The sequence below is a fragment of the Phalacrocorax carbo genome, chromosome 2 (genome assembly GCF_963921805.1).
Source record: "Phalacrocorax carbo chromosome 2, bPhaCar2.1, whole genome shotgun sequence".
NCBI classification, from domain to species: Eukaryota; Metazoa; Chordata; class Aves; order Suliformes; family Phalacrocoracidae; genus Phalacrocorax; species Phalacrocorax carbo.
The window spans coordinates 56,169,765-56,183,125 of record NC_087514.1 but is presented as its reverse complement, the minus strand read 5'-3'; the positions used below and the strand labels follow the sequence as shown (position 1 = coordinate 56,183,125).

General features: G+C 37.3%; 1 protein-coding gene across 9 annotated transcripts in view; it reads right to left on the bottom strand.

Moving 5' to 3' along the window:
* The window catches only part of PTPRM (protein tyrosine phosphatase receptor type M), a 495,715-nt gene that overhangs the window by 225,371 nt on the left and 256,983 nt on the right, over positions 1-13,361 (bottom strand). For all 9 annotated transcript variants that reach the window (XM_064442974.1, XM_064442975.1, XM_064442979.1 and 6 more), the window contains exons 8-9: positions 6,189-6,497; positions 2,875-2,984 (exon numbers count right to left, since the gene is read on the bottom strand). In XM_064442974.1, the coding sequence (XP_064299044.1) occupies positions 2,875-2,984; positions 6,189-6,497 (419 nt within the window). The remainder of the gene's footprint in view (positions 1-2,874; positions 2,985-6,188; positions 6,498-13,361) is intronic.

Here is a 13,361-nt window from a genome sequence, read left to right as displayed (position 1 = left end):
TGTAAGACTGTTCCTACTTTTTTTTTTTTTTTAAACTAATTTCTTATGTCCACCACTGCTAATGCCAGTTCAGCTTTGCAGTGATGAAAAAAAAAGGGCACAAGTGTCATTTTCTCACTGGATGTTGACTATTTTTATCCAATTTAGATGAAACCTTGCCCAAAGGACTAATCCCTTTATTCTTACAACTGTTGACCTGTACTGGTAATAGAAGAGCAAAATGGTATAATTTGTCATTATGTCATTTCTTCATCTAAATGCTGTTTTATTCAAATGTTGGCAAAATAATTGGATTTGCACTTAATTTCACAATAGCAATGAATACATTAATACCTGATACTTCAATGCACAGTTTTTCCCACCACATATATTAAAAGACTGTCTCCTTCAGGCACTAAAAACGGAAGCCTGGCCCCAGAAAAAGACTTACATTATGAGATTTTTAACAACACAGAAAGTTAGGTACTCAAAGTAAGAAATCCTAGACACAGTGGTGAGACTGAACTTTCTCTCTGGGTGCGGGGAGGCAGACTCAGGACTGCACATTAAGTGCCTCTATCTGCTGGGATCAAGACCTTGGGACCTCCTGGTGAAAGATGGTGTCTGCTGCTGTAGTCTTAAGGCTGCCCCTGTAAAAACTGGCTACCAGCTGAAGAGCTTGCCCTGGAAAGAGCAACCTTGCTCCTAGGTCTGACTCAGGCTTACATCCTTGCAGTTTTGCCTCACCCAAGCTGTGTGTCTTCAACTCTAAAGCACCCTGCACTCTCCTACTTGATTTCCTCCTGGCACTACAATTCTTTCACCCCTGGTTGTGTACAACCTAGTGGGGGGTGACAGGTGAATGGAAGGAGCATTCACCCCTTGCTTCTCCTCTGTGCCTGAGTCACTTCCCTGCAGGCAGATTATCATGAATCGGGGAATTCCTCAGGCTGAATCCCTCCCCCTTACTACGTTAGTGCTCATCTGCTAGGCCATTCTCTGAAAGATGAATGCCATGAGCACCATAGTGCTCATGAACACACCAAATATGGCATATGCTTGTATAAGAGCAGCTTTAGGGGCTATGCTTTTTAGATCAGAGTTTTTGATGTACACAGAGCCAAGGTTTAGATGCCTCTTTGTTTAAGCTTTGTCTTGCAACAAGGCATAGGCAGGAGCTAGACACCTCACTTCTCAAGCTTGGGTGATCTTGAGCTGTACTGGATGCATTACCCTGACAGCTCAACAATCAGCCAGAGAGGTGCCTAATGAGACATTATGCATAGTCTAAATCAACCTATAAAACACAGGTACCTAACTTTCATCTAACTTGTCTGGATCTTATCTTGTGAGATAATTCAGTTAGTTAAAATATACTTGAAGTATACTTATCTATTCCACCTGAAGCATACAGGTAAAACGTCCCTGTGATTCACTGTGTATATTTGTTGGCCTCCAGGTAGCTTACCAGTCATATTTATAAAAACTTTGTGATACATTTTAGGCTTATAAGTAAACATCAGGGAAGAAAAAGTATTGACAAACAAGCTTGCAGCAACTACGTGTCTGTTCATATTCAACCATCTGACTGGACTGAGTTGGCATCTTTAAAACAAGGGATGCTTTGTTTGCATTAGTGTGTTGGTATCTTTTACTTAAAAATTAATTAAATCAGGTTTCTGATTCAACTGACTGCCTTGCTCCCCCCGTCCCGGCTTTGAGGTGTATTAGATAAACAGAATAAGGAGATATCAGTATTCTGTTTTCTTTTCTTCTCTTCACTGTCGGACCACTAGGTGCTTTTGATGTTCAGAGACTTGCACAGTCCTGACTACCTTAGAAAGTCTGGCCAAGCTATTCTTTTCCATCTCTGCATACACCTGCACAACGCCCATTGGATGAGAGAGAGTTACGTATGCATATATATTTAAGAATGAACTGCATGTATAGAATGCATATACTCCTCAGCAATGTAATTAGACATGCATGCATATTTGTAAGTAGAAAGATGATTCATCACTCTGTGTTTCTATGTACATAAAGCCTAACATCAATAAAAGCCATTAACATATTAACTAAAACATTCTGATCCCTGAAGATAGGCAACTGTTGAACTAGCTGGAAAGTAGTTAGCTTTATAAAAAAATCAATTCATACTTTTTCATAACATTTTATCCTCTTACAGTAAAATAGTTTTCAAAACAGTATCAATAGGTTACCATTCAATTTAACTTTTCTTTTACACCATATCTCATTTAGGTGTGATTTTTTTTTTTTTTTAAACAAAGCATTTCAATACCAATCTTGTAGTAAGGTCAGGTAAGAAGCTTAACAGTGATTACTGTCTGACAGCTTAATCTGTGCAGTCTTTTGTCAATTTTTCTAAAAGGTATTCAGGCAGAGGCTCCATATGAGGAAAAGCAGAGATTTTTAGACATCTAACAACATATAATTTTGTTGAATTTGCATTTAAAAAATGCTAGCTTTTTTTTTAATTATGTCTGCTTGTTTCTGTTACAATAGGCTTCCCGTAATGAGTCTTATCTAAATGTGATGTTGACTGTCACCACTGTGTTATGCCTCTTATTTTTTTAAAAATTCACTAAGATCTGTCTTTCACTCTTTTAAATATTTGATCCACATTACTAGAGAGAATGCTCTATCACATGGTTCTAAAAATAGCAGTTTTCTTAAAGCTGATAACCCAGGGACATTTTGGGTCCTGCATAATTCACTACTACATTACATATTTGATTTTATTACTTTGTAAGTATTACTCTCTTCAAAAAGAAGATTCATTTTACATTAACTGGAAAAAAAATTTTCTTACTCATTATGCACTTTTGAAAATCAAAACTATACATAAAAATTAAAACATGGGAAAATGCTAGGTACCTCATACAAAGTAATCACACCATATGTTTGCGCTGGCTCTCTCCATTGAAGAAAAATCTTCTCTTCAAAAGTACTCCCTTGAATGGATTCAAGTGGCACAGCACTGGGGACTAAAGGATAAAAACAGGAAAAAATGCTGTTTTGAGAGAAATTTCAGAAGGAGACACTCTGCTTAATATTTGCGCTGTTGAGGCATAAAAACCATCCCACTATTATTTCCCCAAGACTGAAGCAAAGGCCAGGGAAGCTCAGGAGGAGAAAGATTTATCTAACAAGATAGTGCTGTTAAGGAAAGATATGTCTTGCTTCAGTGTAAGAAGGAATTAGTGAGCATTGCACTTTTCCTGTAAAACACTACTGATGAAAGACAAGGACAAATCAGCTTTTAAAAAGGAATCAGGTGATATCTCAAATATAAATTATTGTAAATAAAATCTGTTTGTGATACCTACTTATCAACAGTGTTCCTGTCCCATATCAAAAACATATTAAACATTCCTATATGAAAGTGGGCAAGCACTGAAGTATAGTTTCAACAGACTGAACTAAAATGGTTAGCTTAGAAAGACGAGACATGTGTTGCATAGAACAGTGATGCTCACTGACATTCCACCTGAAGACCTACAACGGGGTGAACATGACGAAATGATGAAGCAGCCAAACTGAAAATCTGACATTATGCATTTTTCTTAAAATCTCGTAATTTATGAGAATGACCTCTGAAGAGTCAGGGATGTCAGAAGGTTCTGATAAAAGGTATGTCAACTGCTCTGAGGTATCTACTTCTGTTTCCTGTTTGTTCTTCAACAATTACATTATCCCTGAGCCAACCTCAATGCAGTTTTCAGAGAAGATGTGTAAACAGCACATGAACGTATCTGTGATTTTATTTTTGTAACAACACCTGCAATGGAATGTGACAAGAAAAACCTAAAAAATGCACACAGGACTGTTGTGAGGCAAGAGGTATTGATGGGTTAGCACTGTTCCATGAACTGTATGCAAAAATCCAGTAAGAAGGTACACTTAACACTTTCCACATGCTAGAGGAAGAAGGTGGAAACTACTTGCTGCAGTGGTTGAATTAACTTCTCAGGCCCCTTACTGAAATTTACCCAAATGGTTAAAGAATAGGAAGATCTGAAAGGAAGACGTCTGGTGACTCCTTCCTATTGCTAGGTCTGGTAGAGCACTGTCCTCCTCCTCCTCCTCCGTGGTGTTGGTCTGGGAGTTTACATGGCTTGAGACTTCATTATCACCACTCCATAGCTCTCTGCAAAGTCCCTTTCTCTACCAAGGGGAAGCTCCAAGGGCACAGGTGATGGTTTCTGAACTGGCTTACCAGTCCTGTATGGACCAGTAAGATTATGCCCTGAAAGCAACCTTAAGTCTGGGCATTAAACCTTGCCTCTGTGTAGGAGAGAACTGGTAAAACTAATTTGGAATCATGGGGTTAATGATTTATGTGTAAAGGCAGAGGGATTAAATATAGTGTAAATAAGTTGTAAGTACAGCAAAACACTGGTAACCCTCTAAAATTATCTGAAGGCCATAAACTCTGGGCAGTTATGCCATATATGTGTATATATATGTATATATGTATAATGTATATATATATGCCATATGCCAGTGAAACACTGGCAGAGATTACCTAGAGAGGTTGTGGGATATCCATCTATGGAGATACTCAAAACTCAACTGTACAAGATCTTGAACAATCTGCTCTTGATATGCTCTGAGCAAAAGGCTAGACTAAATGGGTTCTGGAGGTCCCCTGCAACCTACGTGACTGTGTGATTCAAAAAATGATGATGATTATTTGGGTCAGTATACTCTGTTGTGTTACATCCTGATTTATGTACCTTAATGAAAGTGTATGGCACACTAAAAAGTTGTAAATTTTATCCAAGGTATTTTTTCAACTATTGATGCTGATTTTCAATGGGCCTTGGAATAATATAAAGTTCCAGAGGGCCGGGAATAAGAAAACGTTATGAAAAATTTTAGAGAAAATACATAAACGGCCCAGATAACAATAAGGACTTTAGCTTTGTCATCCTACCATTGAACCAAATCAAAATTAGGGGATGACAGCAAAATTAATTCTAATTAAATAATTTTTTGTTAGCTATGCTTTGTCAAATCTGTTGCATTAACAACTGTACATTCCTAAATTGTTTAATTTATTCCCTCATATATTTTGATTAGAAATTAGTACTACACAAAACCAATAGGGCAAATAATAAATGGTTTAATAGGTTTAAATGACAGACTTCAAGTATTTATTACAAGAGGAACTCATTGTTGCTGAAGTTTTTTCTAGAAATCTTTCCAACATGTTGCAGTAAATCTATCATTGATCTGGAAGAAAATACAAAGCTATTCCTGTTCAGATTGCAAATTAAAATGGGAGGAGGACACATCAGTTATATAAAGCAATGCCAGTCATTCAATAAGGTTTCTTTGAACAGCATGCATTTTAAAATGGCTAAAAGGAAAGTCAAAAAATGTACGGTACACTTGTAGAGGGCCCTAAGCAGAGAGTGCTCTGGAAGGGTGAAACCCATTCCTGGTACATGACCAGTTCAACAAGGAAGTCCCATTTCGGTATTGTAGCTCACAGAGCTCCTGTAAACTCTGCATGTATAATCACAATAATGCCACAGAGGACTTAGGAGGATGGTAGAACCTTTTCATGCAATATTACTAGAGCATTACAGAGACACAGTAGTCAATTCTGCTGTCCGTGCTTCAAAAAAGACACTCATAAATTATGTTATTGCTCAAAATAAGAAAATGAGACCTGAAAACCCCACACTAGCTGAAAATTACTAAAAGGAAGTGAGTATCTTTATATTTTCATGTCTGTATCTAGAATATATTGTCTGAATATGCAACTAACAGCATCCAGTGGTTAGAAAGCCAAAGCTAGAGAAATTGAAACCGCAAATCAAGAACAAATATTTAATGTTGAGCATATCACTCAACAGAAAAGCTTACATGAGGACACTGTGGATGATCACCCAAAATTTCTTCAACCTGATACTGGAACTTCTAAGAGGCAGAACATAGTTCAAGCACAAGTTATGAGTTTAATGCAGAAATTATTAAATGATGTGTGGTATTATAGGTGATGTAAAAGATCATTCTAACACTTTTAATGGACCCTTCACTGCCTTAAAATTTCTGAAGTTGGTGGAAAATCTGTTACAGATTTTAGTGAAAGTAGAACATGCACTTATATAGAAAAGCATATTGACTATTAGGTAGTATGCATGTACAATGTGTACGTATATATAAATATAAAAACTCACCATCTTCATCAGTTTGTACTACAAGTTCCTGGCTTTCCTTTCGTCCTTCGGGATTCATTAGTACTAATTTGATGCTGACATTTGTGTACGGTGACAGATTAGTAATTGTATGCTGGGGATGTGAACTTTCTGTATCCCAGCTTACTTCTTCTCTCACTTGCTCTTGTCCTCCAGCCTGGTAACGGTAATGGACTGTGAGGTTGTATCGATGGCAACGTGTGACATTATATCCAAATGGTTCCCAGCAAATAGTGATTTGTCTAGATTTGATCTCCACAACCTCTAGTTTTCGTGGCCCACGCATTGGATCTGCAAAATTACCAACATAATTCTGCTGTGATTATTTATTCATATTATAATAGTAAGTAACATGAGTAATAAGTTATACAGTTCTATAAATATGACATATAAGCAGAAACAGAAATTCATTGCTTTATCTCTGATAGTGCAAATGACAATAAAAGCGTAGGTCTCTGAAAAACCAGGAAAAAAAGACAGTGAGACAAGGAGATACATGTCTTTGATGAAAAATGAAGAACAAACAAAATACCAGAAAGTTTTTATGCTGAAACTCAAACTGCATGATACAGTTTAAATGACACTTTTTTTTTTACCCATTGCTTGCAAAAAATAAATGTCCATTTTTAAAAAATGAATTTGTGTTAACACTTTTAGAGCAAAAACCTTCACAAAAAAGTGTTTAAGAAGAAAAGGTAATTTTAAGGAAAACTTGCAAATACCTGGTGATTTTCTCCCAGGACTGTTCATACAAAGAGAAAGTGTTAGGTGGTTCTTCAGCTATTTCTTATTCATTTGTTTTTAAGTCAGACTGAGTGCAATTTCTCAATTTCTATTTGGCCAGGACATTAAGTTAATACTCCAATTCCTTTAAAAGAGTCCATAGGGTTCTTTTCCCATAAACATTAGTTGTTATTAGCTTTTTGTTTTTACCACATCTAAAATAAACAGTGCAAATACCTCAGTTTGTAGTAGTGATTTAGCAAAGAATCACAAGAAACAACAGGAGGCACATCAGCCAATATCCTACTGCATTTGAGCTTTCCTAGAGATCTCCCATTTGATTACCAGCCATAAATCACACCTAACAAAATCATACCCAGGAAGTTATGGCTGTCTATATATCAAACCCAAAGACTGTGGTTGATGAAGTTAAATTTTCTGCAGTCCTACTGGTGCCAGCAATTGAGACAGAAAAGTGAACTCAAATTTCCACCATATTACAGCAAAACCACTGCATTGACACAGCCACCACATTTTCAAAACACTGTCATTAATAGAGTTATTATACATATTTAGCAATAATCTAGGGGTTTTCCATACTGGAGCCCTCTACAAGATTAAAGACAATGTCTGGTTTTATCCACTGCTTCACTAGTTAAATGCTTAGAAGACTTTTAATGAGCTAGAAGCCTCTTACACGTAAACAAATTAATATGCATCTTCCCTCTTTCATGTTTATTAATCAACATGTCTTCACTAGGAATGCTCAAGCAATTTACACAGGATTTCATCTTTTACTTTTTAATAAAATCCCTGCATGCTTGAAATATTTGTTCAAAGATGTCATTCATCTTAGCTTCTTGAAGAAAAGGTGTTAAGAAATTGCTTGTTCTGTCTAACATCTACAAAGCAGGATATCTTTTCCCCTTTTAAATCCTCCAGCTTTTTTTTTTTTAAATTAATTGCCACTACCCAACAGTGCTGATCACCAATATAGAATATTTTCCAATTGGTGACAAAGTGGCAAAGCAAAACAAATTCAGTAAATCCCAGCCTACTTCCTAGTGACTAGACTGACTGCTAAAAATGTCCTCACCAAGGATAAATCACTATAGAGCCATTTACCTGCTTCCATACTCAGATATCCCAGCTAAGAATATTGGTGTTTAGGGTGTTTGGGATATTTTCTATTGCTACAACAATTAAGATAAATGAGAAGCAAACCTCAAAGACTGGCAAGTCCTAAGACTTTCATGTCTTCCTCAAGCATTTACTTCTGCATAATTCAGATATAAATTTCATCAAGGTGTTTTCCTTTTTTTTTGTTTGTTTGTTTTTGTTTCAAATCAGCTTCTAAGCCTTTCTGCATTTAGGCAAGACTATGAGTAGCAAAGGACATTTGATGGGTATCGTGTAACCTTAATGCTATCCGAATGGGCTAAATAGGACTGGAAAATCAACAAAATTGAGGTGACCCTGACACAGAACATTAAGCAGTTGAACAAAGTTCCTAGCTGCAAGAATATAGAACAGCTTGCTTAGTTCCATAGTAGGCACATCTGAAAATTCACAGGGGAGCTGAGAAAATGTTTTATTAGAGCCATAAAACTAATTCGTAGCATTTTAAAACTGAAATCGAGTGGCTGTACAAGAAAACTGGATCAAAACCTATCCAAGATTTCTGCCCAGGAGGAAGATATTCTTCTGTCACGTTACCTTAATAAAAAGTACAAGTTAGCCCTCTAGTTAAATCTCGAAGTCACTGCTGTAAGAATGACAGATGCATTTTCACTTCCAACACAACAGACAAGGGAAAAGAGATTAGATTGTGAAAGACGGAGACAGTACAGCTTTTGTTGATATTCACAGGATAAAGCTCACCAGACAAGCCAAATACACTGGCTGCTTTGGTTCCTGACTTGATTTTGTAATCTACTGTATTGGATAGCTATGCAGCTCATATATTTTTCTTACCATGCAGAGAGTATGCAACTGATAGGGCCCTAATGACCCCTCCGTGAGTTAAGTGTAGTGTGACAACCAGTTAACATGTCAACCAGTCAATGACAGCACTTAGTGGAAAGAAAGGGAGAGGCAGGATATAAAAAACACCCTGGGACAAGCAGAGAAAGAGATTTAAGGAAAAATAAAGCAAGTTCTTATATGATGCTCCAGGTGGAGTAACTGCTGTTTTATGGGCAACATCCACTGAGAAAGTGAGGCTCAATACTACAAAAACATTTGTTCTTGAAAGAGCCTTTGAAGATACAGGCCTGTACTCCAAAGAACTTACCCACCTTGTGTCCTCAGCCTCAATTTTAAATTCTCAAAATGGACATGGTTAGTGGAATAGATGATGCTTTATTGTTTCTTCTATCAAATAAACCTAATTCCTTTGCTTTATTTTATCTTCATTTGCTTTATCTTTCTTACCAATACCACACTCCTTTCATTTATCAGACATGACTTCATTACAGACCTGAGAATATCAGTCCTCATCTGCTTTACATAGTTGAGTTTTCAGTCATATCAGATCTATACACTACAAGTATATGACAATTTTTTCTTAAATTCAGTTAATTCCTACAGTAAGCAGGAAAGACATGAAGAGAAACATGTCTACTTTCAACCAGAAAAAAAGACTAAGGTAACAATGGAATTTTTGGAATAAAAAACCACGTGGCTCAAAACAGCCATCAAAAATAGCAGTTATTGCAACAATAGGTAGAAAAAGAAGTTTCCATTTGATCAAGTTAGCACTGAGCTTCTCTGGAGGTATCTTTGCATGCCACAGAGGAAATATTTAATGTGATATGGTACTGGGAGCACACTAAATCACTTCCAATACACTGGAAAGTATATGCTCTTCATCATGAAGGACACAGGATATTTGGGGAAAGAAAACTGTTAAGCAACACAAAAAGAATGACAGCTAATGACTATGGTTTAAAAGAGAAAGCTGAATTAATTACCGCAGCATCATGACTTCATTTTGTTGATTTTCTTTTCTACAGGATCTTTTTATCACTTTCCCATGGCAGGTTCCCAACTTTAAGTGGAAAAGTAAGCATTCTATAGAGCTGCTGCTGTTGTGCTCACAAAACTTACACTAACCGTTCGTGTAGTACTTGAAGGTTGTCATCCTAGCAAAGGTCTGCTGTTGTTATCTTGCATAAGGTAAGGTAAGTCACAGCTACACAGACAAGTGTAATTTCACAGTGCTAATCACAACTGAAATCACATTTTTTGAAGATGAATAAGAAGATTAATATGCCATACCAATTGTATTATATGCAACATACACACCTCATACCAGAACAGCTATTTGCTGAACCTTTGCTTTTTCATTACTTGCTAAAGGCCCACCTGCAGGGAGGTTATAGAGGCAGACCTCTCCACTCACTCTGCAGTTCTCTAGATGAACAGAGCCTCTGCTGCTCCTCAGTATTCCAGCTATTTTCTTATGCCTCACTGGTACAAATCATGAGGTGAATGGGGAAAAAAAGGCCTACCAATTCATAAGAGAGGTTTTCCTCCCAAAGGAGCGTTCTGCCTGTCATGCCTGAAGCTTAGCCAGGTAGTTCTTACTAATTCCTGTGCTGGCACCTGCAGCATTTTTCATACTGCTCTCCTTCTGCCAGCCTCAGGAGGGTATCAAGCAGTGAAGTCTGACAGTTGCAGCTCTGACCTGAGGGACCAGCAAGCTGGGTTCTAGCCCCTGGCACTTTTGCATCCAAATTAATCGGTGATCTTGGCTCCTTCTCTGCTCCTCTCTGTTTTCCTGAGAATATGGAGCGAGACTGACAGACAGGATCAATTTCCATTGCAGCTGCAATTCACAGCTCATTTCTCTGGAACTTCACACTTTACCTCTTACCACAAGTACGATGCTTTTTCAGAAACTCAATTTCAGAATCACAGAGACATTTAGGTGTATTTTTAGCATCCTGTCATTGATCATCAAAACTTGGGTTTAGAATGAAAACTCAGACTGGAAGTTTTGTCTTTTCACCACAGACTGCACAGACCTACTGAAATAAGAGGTGAAGAAAAGAACAGCATGGTGATATACCGCCACTCCATGATGCTCCACTAGCTGCAGACATCTGTTATGTGTTAGGTACCATTTGAAAGACATCTGAACAATAGGAATAAAGAATTTACTTCTTGTTGAGGCAAACTATTAGTGTGGTTTAGCTCTGTAATCACAACTCTTGTGATATAAATTCCAGATTGGACTCTATTGTCCTTCCACAGGAAGTAAAGGATGAACAGAGCAAGAAAATGTAAAAATTTAAGATGAAACCATAATCATCTGAGATTTAAAATGTTATCCACTACAGCTCTTTTAAACACAAAATTTAACTAATGATAATTATATTTACAGGCTTTGTCACAGATTGCCTAAGCAGTCTTGTTCAAATTACTTAACATCTTTTCACAGCAATTCCGAATACAGTGGGAGTCATGGTACTCCACCATCAGTATCAGAGGGTGTCGGACATAATTTCACGAACATATTTGTTTTGTTTTCAGAAAACAAATCTCAAGATTTGTACATCTATAGTCAACACCAAACAAGAATGTAGGTGAAGTATTTTACCTGTTTGGCTTGCCCTGATTTGATATCCAATCTATACATGATTGCAAACAATTTGAGGTTATTCGCAAACTTGGTCAGACTGTTTTGTGAAAGATCACATTCAGCTGTGATGGAGTGATTTTTGTACTGTAATTATTCTTCGTCTGAGTTCTTCAACAACAGATTGAAGTTCAAAAAGAGCTCTTCTTTGCTCAAAATACCACATGATTTATCAAATCTGGTAATAGATCAGGGGTTTTGGAATTTGAATTTACCAAAAACTGCAGAGTGCAGCGAGGAACGAAACAGAGGGCAAGATTTTGGGTGGTGTAATTTCAGAGCTTTTTAACAAATTTCTATTTAGGTTCATAAAAACACACTGATTTTACACAGCTCTATCTCAAATCTAAAGGAGCAATCAAATTTGTTAATATAAAGAACTGCTTTGTAGTTAGGACAAGAGGAAGAAAAAGGGCACTTTACCTTCACAATTTTTCATACCGCTTATTATTTGGGTTATAAAAGAATCAAATAAAGAGGAGGCAAACGAAGAAACAAAGGGGAAAATTACTCATAAAATGCGCAAAATCAAAATCATAACATTATGTTGCTGATGTCATTGTCCTGCTGACTCCAATCATTTTACAGTGAAACCAAAGACTAAGCTACACAAAGCTGTGGAAGATCCAGAAACATCCCTTGGAGTAAAGAGGGGCACATTATAGATTGGTCATCTTCCTTATCTAGGACCACAGCACATTGGTTGAATGTTAAAAGCAGCAAAGAACAATCACAAATTTGTAAAAAAATTGAAACATTGGTTTCATCTGGGATATCTCTACTTCCTTTCATGACACAGGCATAGAAATGGATACCAATAGTTACTAAGATTATTTAGGTAATTGTAAATGACCGCAGAAGATACCCAGCATCTCCTGGAAAGATTTCAAGTTACGGTACTTAAAATTCTTACTGATCTTTCACTGTTACTTGCTAATAGCATTTCCAAAAGAACACGTCCCTCCTTCTGCAAAAATAGATACCTCCCACAGAAAAGCAGCACTTCTATCAGTCTTCTAAACGTACTCCCTGACACTTTAAAAAATGTTGGGATGCAAGCCCTGCAGAGCTTCAGCGCTAATGAGAGAAAGAACTATGAGACAGCAAAACTGAAATGATAGTCACCTGCAATCCAAAAGAGGAAGGAATAATCAACTATATATATATTATATGCTGAAAACTAGACTGACTATGCCTGTTTTTCTTTGAGCAAACTCTGGAAAAAATGTGGGTTTTTTTAAATTATATTTTTACTTCTTTTTAATTATGTTTCTTTAATTATATTCATCTGTCTTCCACAGTCAAAACGCCACTGAAGGAAGATGAACACAAGGGTGTATGTACCTGTCCTGATTTTGGCTGGGACAAGTTAATTTTCTTGACTATAGCTGCTATAGTGCTGTGTTTTGGATTTAGTTCATGAATGATGTTGATAACACACTGATGTTTTAGTTGTTGCTGGGCAGTGCTTACACTGGTCAAGGACTTTTCCAGCTTCCCCTGCTCTGCCAGGTGCACAAGAAGCCGGGAGGGGAGGGGACACAGCTAAGAGAGCAGATCCAAACTGTCCAAAGGCATATTCCATATCATATGATGTCATGGCCAGTATATTAACTGGGGGGAGCTGGCCGGGGGAAGCAGCAATTCTGCCTCAGGGACTGGCTGGGCATTGGTTGGCAGGTGGTGAGCGGTTGCATCACTTGTTTGTTCCCCCCCCGCCCTGGGTTTCACCCCTCTCTCTCTCATTGTTTTCCTTTTCATTTTTATTATTATTATTATTATTATGTTGT